General features: G+C 40.6%; 1 protein-coding gene across 9 annotated transcripts in view; it reads right to left on the bottom strand.

Annotated features, from left to right (window-relative positions):
• Positions 1–302: 302 nt before the first annotated feature.
• CDK5RAP2 (CDK5 regulatory subunit associated protein 2) overlaps positions 303–7,157 on the bottom strand; it is a 281,439-nt gene continuing 274,584 nt past the window's right edge. For all 9 annotated transcript variants that reach the window (XM_077143511.1, XM_077143532.1, XM_077143525.1 and 6 more), the window contains 3 exons: positions 4,474–4,600; positions 859–905; positions 303–396 (listed from right to left, as the gene is read on the bottom strand). In XM_077143511.1, the coding sequence (XP_076999626.1) occupies positions 340–396; positions 859–905; positions 4,474–4,600 (231 nt within the window). In that variant the 3' untranslated portion in view covers positions 303–339. The remainder of the gene's footprint in view (positions 397–858; positions 906–4,473; positions 4,601–7,157) is intronic.

The raw sequence follows: 7,157 nt of genomic DNA, 5'->3' as shown, positions 1-7,157 counted from the left end.
CAGAATTTTCTAACGTAGTATCAGCCAAGCACTAAGCACGTCCAGGATGATGCCCACAGATCTATGCAGCAGAAATGCCTCATAGCCAGGTGCCTACAAATGCTCTCAAACGCCAAGCATTTCAAATGCTCAAAGCCTTTGTAAAACACAGTTGCACAGCACCTTTACCTTGTTTTACAACAGTCCTTAAATCAACGTTAGATAGAAAATACTAAGGAAAAATAAATGGATTTCTTTGTTCAGATAGCCCCTTTTTCTCAATAAATAAGAACCACACTTAAAGAAATGATGACAGACCTCAGTGGGAGGACCACAAGATTTATTGACTGAAAGTTCTCCTTAGGAGCCTGGTCTGCTGGGACTGGATGTTCCTGGATAGGCAGCCCCGGGCCTAAGCTGAAAATGGGGAGGGAGAAAAATAGGAATTTAGGTCCTCTGGAAGTTTTCTGGAGTACGATTTCTGATATAATTAAAAATGAAATTGTTATTCTGAAACTGGTTTCAAAGAATACTGTTTGATCAGTAAATATTTACAAAACAAAATGACAATGAGGTCAGAGTATACTCATTCATTCAAGAAATATTTATCAAATGCCTACTATGTGCCAAGCACTGTTTACTTTATTTCTCACTTGTAAAATTAACATAGAAATTTAAAAATTAAAACAACCACCGATGAAATGAGAATGATAAAATGAAACTTTTTATGTACTGCTAACAGAAAAATACAAGTCTTCAAAGGGGACATGTCTCCTGGTTTTACCTTCAACATAATTTTTAAAAAGAAGTCATTTCTGGCCCAGTATTCATTCCTATGCCCCAAATGGTTTTGATGAAAGAAACTCAAAGGGGCATTACCTCTAGATTTCCTCTGGCTTTCCGAAGGATTTTGTGGGTTACAGCCACTGTGGAGAGAGTGAAGAATGGGATGATTAGACTCAGATGACTAGGAAGACAGTATAAAAGCCAAGTGCAGGGAGGAAGAGTCCCCATCCTCCAACCCTGAAGAGTCCAGATTGTGGCCAACCCCGAAGCATCCAGACCAAACAGAGGTAAAAAAAAAATCCCCCCTTTGGTCCCTGGGTCACACACCCCAGGACCAAATAATCCATCTCAAGAAGAAAGGGTGGGCCAGAAACACTTCTTCAAGTTCCTACTAAGCCGTAACCTCACAGTGACACCAGAAGGTAGAGTGTGCTATCTTTATAAAAGACAAAATGAGGATCTAAATGGCTCCATGGATCCAAGGTATCTCTAGGGCTAACCCAAATGTCTTGGAGGACAATGGTTGAGGGCAGGGTAGAGGGCTGGTATCTGACTAAGCCCCCCACAAACATTAGCTTCTTAGGCCCTCTGAAGAAGCAGTTCTGTGAAGGGTGGGGTACCCCACTCCAAGCAAACCCATATGTGAAGGCCCAAGTTAAGGGTGGAGAGCAGTTTTGTAAGGTCAAATCTTTACATAGCAGTTCTTAAAGCAGGTCCCTAACTGCCCGGAAGGAAGAACTCTGGCCATGGCTCCTGAGACTGCCCTTTAGCTGGTAAAAAAGTCCAACATGGGTTTCCTGGGCAAGTCATCTTCTACCTGGGCAGGTAGGGGTATGGACAGGATGGTTTCAGAGGTCCCTGCCAATCCTAACACTGTAAAAGGGCAAATCATCAATGTATCAGAACCCCTAGGGAGGAATGGGAGTGCCACAACGTATCAGGGTAGCAATTATAAAGTAAGGTCACTTCTTCCCTCAATCTTTTTCTCTTCCAACACAAACTCCAGCAGTGGGAGGAATGCTACCACTGAACAGATTACTGAGCCTGATCAAGGATCTATCTAGGGGATTGGTAAAGGCCAGGGAATCTACTTATTCCCTCAACAGGGGATAGACACAAGGCTTCTAAAACTAGGCCTTTGGTCAGTGGTGCCCAAGGCTGAGATGGAATCATCCCCAACACACATAGCCCAATTCCCACCAACTTTCCAGTGACATATTCTGAATAGGTGCCATGTAGTGGCCTAGAGAAAATATTTATTTCTTGCCTCACAGATATTTTATTCTGGAGGTAACAAAGTCTATTTGCAAATTTATGATATGATGGAAGGGACAGAAGTATGGGCTTTGTTTTGAATTGGGCAAAATGAATTTTAGGGGTAGCCAATGTCTCTTTTGGCCCCCTGTACCTCACTCCATGCTGCAAGGAAGTAATTTTTCACCTGGAACCATGGATATGCTTTGGATGTTCCTAAATCCACGGAAACTATGTCCAGATAATTGTGTGTATGGATGTATGCAAATTTCTGAGGAGAGAGACCATAACTTTCTTGAAATTTGCCCAGGGGCCTATGACCCAGAAAAAAAAAAAATCAGCATAGCTGTGGAGGTTAAAAATAATTTTGTAACAGTACTACAACATCTAAATTTGATCTGAAAAGGCCCTTACATGTGAACAGCACTATCTACATTGCAAAGCACAGAAATCCCTGTGAAGATAAGAAGGCTGAGGGTCAGAGAGACAAAGAATTTTTCCCACATCGAAACTTATCTCATCGCAGAGATAGGACTCAAACCCAAGTCTGTCCAACTCAGTCCAGGGCTCTTTTCACCTCAGCAGAGGGCTGTCTATATGAAGACAGGCAGTTTGCTGACTGTGATCTCAGTGAATGCCCCTCTCCAGCTTTACGTGGTAGAAATTATTGTTGCCAATGTGGATCTGATGCCCACAAGTGAAGTAGGTAGTCCCAGAGGTTCTTATTTTCCCCTGCAGACTCTGGGAGGAGATGCAGCATTCAGCTTGTCCCATGCAGGGGCCAGCCCTGGACACAGGCTCTTCTCTATCACCAAGCATGGAAAGGGACACTATGCTGACTTTTACTTTGTCCTTTCAGCCAAAACAGACCTGTGAGGCCAATAAGACGTTGGGAAGTTGTCAAAGACTTGACTCATCTGGATTAGCTGCAAAGTTGCCCATAGAAGGAGTCAAAGGGTCCAGACCAGCCACCAGCTATGTGACCTACAGCAAGGCCCTCACCCTGTACTAAGCCAAGCCCCTTGTGACAGGCCTTGTAGATTCAGAGGTGGGTGATAACATCTTACACAGAAAGGGAATGCTATGAGATATGTTTTTCTGACTATTAATGGTTTGTCCCCTCCTCTGTACAAAGGATTCAGTCTGACCTAATGGAAAGATAGAGGCAGAGAATTAACATTTGCCAAGTATCCACTTGTCCCAGGCACTGTGCTAAATACAACCAAGTTTAAGTACCATCAGCATCCCCACTTTACAATTTTTTTTACAACTGAGAAAACTGAGGTACTTCTTACAGGGTCATGATTAGAACCCAGGCCCAGCCAACCAATCTGAGTCCTCTGGGATTATTATTTCAGGTTAGATACATGGAATCTGAAACTCATAGAGTGATGTAATTTATTCCAGGTCACAAAGGAGAGTGGGAATTTGAATTGTGGTCATTCAATAATTTCATACTGCACTCACCTAGACAAAAGAGGGCCTGGGTTCTGCTCTCTGGATCTGCCCCAGTAACTTAACCCATCTGAATGTGATTTTGCCTACTACTGGAATTTCCTCCATGCTGACAATAGGCACAAATAGAAACTCAGCTACTGCCTTCACTTAGAGTGAAGGAGTGCTCAAAGTTTAAACCAGAGATGTGGACCTGCTCCCAAACAATTTCAGAAGCACCTAGGTTAGACCTGGGACTGATCTTACAAAAGTTATTCAATCTCTCTAAACTGGAGTTATCTATCTCAAGAAATATCTCTCAAATCCATTTCCTCCTTGTGACTTCTACATTGAACTCTTGGATTGGCCTCCTCCATACTCATCCAGCAGCCTTCAGCAAATCTTTCTTGCTTGCAGTTGGGACAGGTCAACCCTCTGCTCTGAGAGCTACCCTTAGCCTGCCACAAAAGGCCTTTCATAATGCAGTTCCTGGTCAACCCAACCCCTCCTGCCTTATTTTGCCACTTGCAGCCTTTATTCCACCAACAGGAATCATTGTTAGTTTCTCATATACAAAGCCTATGTCTTGCCTCTTGCCTTCCTCCATGCCATTTACTCTGCCTGGACTGCCACTCCCCTTTCTATCTGACTAACACCTACTCTACCTTTCAGACTCAGCTCAGGTATCACCTGGTCATGAAACCCACCTCCCAAGACAGAGTTATGTCCACCTACTTCCACCTCAGTGCTCCCATAATACCCTAAGCATGTTATCCTCGCTGCAAAGCCACACATCTGATTCCCCAAATAGATAACAGTCCAAGGCATCAAATGATCCTTCACAAAGGTCTGTTAAAGGAACTCATCTGTCTGAGCAGTGCAGAAAAAATTATGAAAAGAAACCCATGAACAAGAAGTATGATTACAAACAGCTACAAGCTCTGAAATGGATAAATCAGAGTTGGGCACAATCCTGAGGCAGGAAGTGATCATTCATGGCTACCCTGATTGCTAACTTACACTGATCAAAGATGACTTTCTCCTGATGCTTACTCAGCTGCAAAAGTTTGACAGTGTTCTGAAACTTTTTTTCTTTTTCAAACAATTTCTTGTGTAGTTTGGTGATCTCTGCCTTCATTTCTCCAATCTAAAGAGAAAAGGGATTAGAAAAATGAACAAAGAAATCATCATATCTATGCCAATTTGAAAGGATTTATGCACCCTAGAAAAGCCATGTTTTCATCCTAATCAATCTTGTGAGATCAACAGTTTCCTCTAATCCCTATCCAGCACTACATATTGGAAACTTGATTAGGGAGATATGACTCAATCAATTGTGGGTATTAAACTTGATTAGAGAGAGATGTCTCCACCCATTATATGTGGGTCTTGATTAGTTTACTGGAATCCTATAAAGATTGAGAGAGAGTTCCTTTTGAGAACAAGGAGAGAGTCACAAAACCATAAGAGAAGAATGAGAGAACCACAGAGTCCACCAGCCAGCAACCTTTGGAGATGAAGAAGGAAAATGCCTCCTGGGGAACTTCATGAGGCAGGAGGCCTAGAGAGGAAGCTAGCAGATGTCACCATGTTCGCCATTTGTCCTCCCAGCTGAGAGAGAAATGCTGAACGTTATCAGCCTTCTTGAACCACGGTATCTTTCCCTGGATGCCTTAGATTGGACATTTTTACAAACCTGCTTTAATTGGGACATTTTCTTGGCCTCAGAACTGTAAGCTAGCAACTTATTAAATTTCCCTTTTTAAAAGCTGTTTCATTTCTGGTATATTGCATTCTGGCAGCTAGCAAACTACAACAATATCAAATAGGAAGAATTATAAAAACATGAAAAGATGCTCAATCCTACTCACAAAGAAAGATAACTGAAGAAAAACTAGATACCATTTCCTATAGATCAAACTGGAGAAATTAGGCAGAATGCAGTGACAGTAAGAGTGTGAGAAAAGTACCCTTTCCCACACTCCAGTGGGACTAGTAGCGGAGCTGTAAATTGGTACAACTCAGCTAGATGATACCCTAGCAATATTCACCAAGTTGTAAAATGTGCTTAATCCCTTTGATCCACTTTGGCATTTACCCCAAAGAATAGTAACAAAGTCACTAGAAAATGTCCATGTAAATGATGTTTATCTCAAATAAACAACCTGATTTTTTTCAGTAGGGGTCTGAATAAATAAATTATGGTATTTGTATACTATAGGGTAATTTTACAGCTATTAAAAATGATGTTTTAGAGTCGTATTAACTGACATGGACAGATAATCATAACGAGCAGGGCGTGGGGGGTGAGGAACAGCTCACAGCAGCATCAACTATACATCAGGCATTACTGTTTCATGAAACAGAATACATCTATATCCATATATGTGTTTATCAAGATGTCTAAGGAAACTACTGATGACAGGAATGTCATCAAAATGTTATCAGTGATTATCTCTGAGAGACGTGATTTGGAATATTTTATTTCTCATTTCAATAAATTATCTGAATTACTGATATTTTCTACAAAAACTATAATGCCAATTTAAAAATATTTTAATGTTAAATTTTAGAAGGATAATATGGAAGTATTATTAGGAGAGTAAATGATCCTTTGGGAGAATCTAGTTTGGTTTTTCATAGGTGAGGAAAGTGCGGCTAGATAACAGAATCAGAGCTCCCTTTCCTCTGAAATTAAATATGTGCACAATAAATGAAGGCTCTCTCAATCAGTTTCCACTTAACCAGCTCATAGGGTTAAGGACATTCCCAGTCGGTGTTAAGAACACCAACTGATGCCCTAGCACAGGCTTTTCTCTTTCGTATCAAAACACTTCTGTTCCCAAGAGATGAAATGAATTGTCGGCTTACAAAGAATCACCTTAGTTTGTTCTCAAACATGTATATGGCAGTCATACTTGCAATTAAATTACACAATTTAACTAAATATTAAGTAAACTTATAAAATATGTGAATAAAAAAAGAGAGAACTGGTTGTATGAAAACTAAGTTACGCTCCAGGGAAGACTTGATAAAGTTAAGTAACTAAAAAACACATCTCTGGCAAATTAAGCGTGGGTGAGAAACTATAAAAGACATGGGAGAACACAGTCTAGAATAATTCTATATTCAAATTGTTTTGCGTGTATCTAACTTTTCATCTTAAAGTAAGAAAAACTGGAAATGACAGACATACGTTATGGATGCAGTTTATGAAAGAAATGATGTGGAACTCCAATTAGCAGACCCATATTCAAAGAAAAGCTCCTATTCCAACATCAAAAGAATGACAATTGACAAAAAAAAAAAAAGAATGACGAATGTACATTTTTCTGCTTTAAGTTAAACTAAAATGTCTAAGGTATATATCATTCTTCTGATTCTTTGCTTTAACCTATTCATAAGATTATGAATAGTTTTAGGTACAAGGGCTTCAACTGTTCTCCCATAACAGAACCTAATTCAAACATTAGGTTTTCTTTTCCTCATGCTAGGGAGACCACAAAGATGTAAGCTTTGGTGATGGCTCTATAGACCACGCGTTCTAGGGCAAAGTAACTCAACATTCAGAGCCTCAGGAATAAAAATCCCTGACCCATCTGTCACCTCCCAAGTAGAGCAAGACTCTGAGATGATGACTGAACCTAGGGGTTTGATTATTCCACACCCTGAGGGGCTATCCCCTATTTCGTCTGCCTAACCCA

This window comes from Tamandua tetradactyla, chromosome 2 (genome assembly GCF_023851605.1).
Source record: "Tamandua tetradactyla isolate mTamTet1 chromosome 2, mTamTet1.pri, whole genome shotgun sequence".
Lineage (NCBI taxonomy): Eukaryota > Metazoa > Chordata > Mammalia > Pilosa > Myrmecophagidae > Tamandua > Tamandua tetradactyla.
Note: the sequence above shows the minus strand (reverse complement) of the source record. Positions and strands in the feature narration are given on the sequence as shown.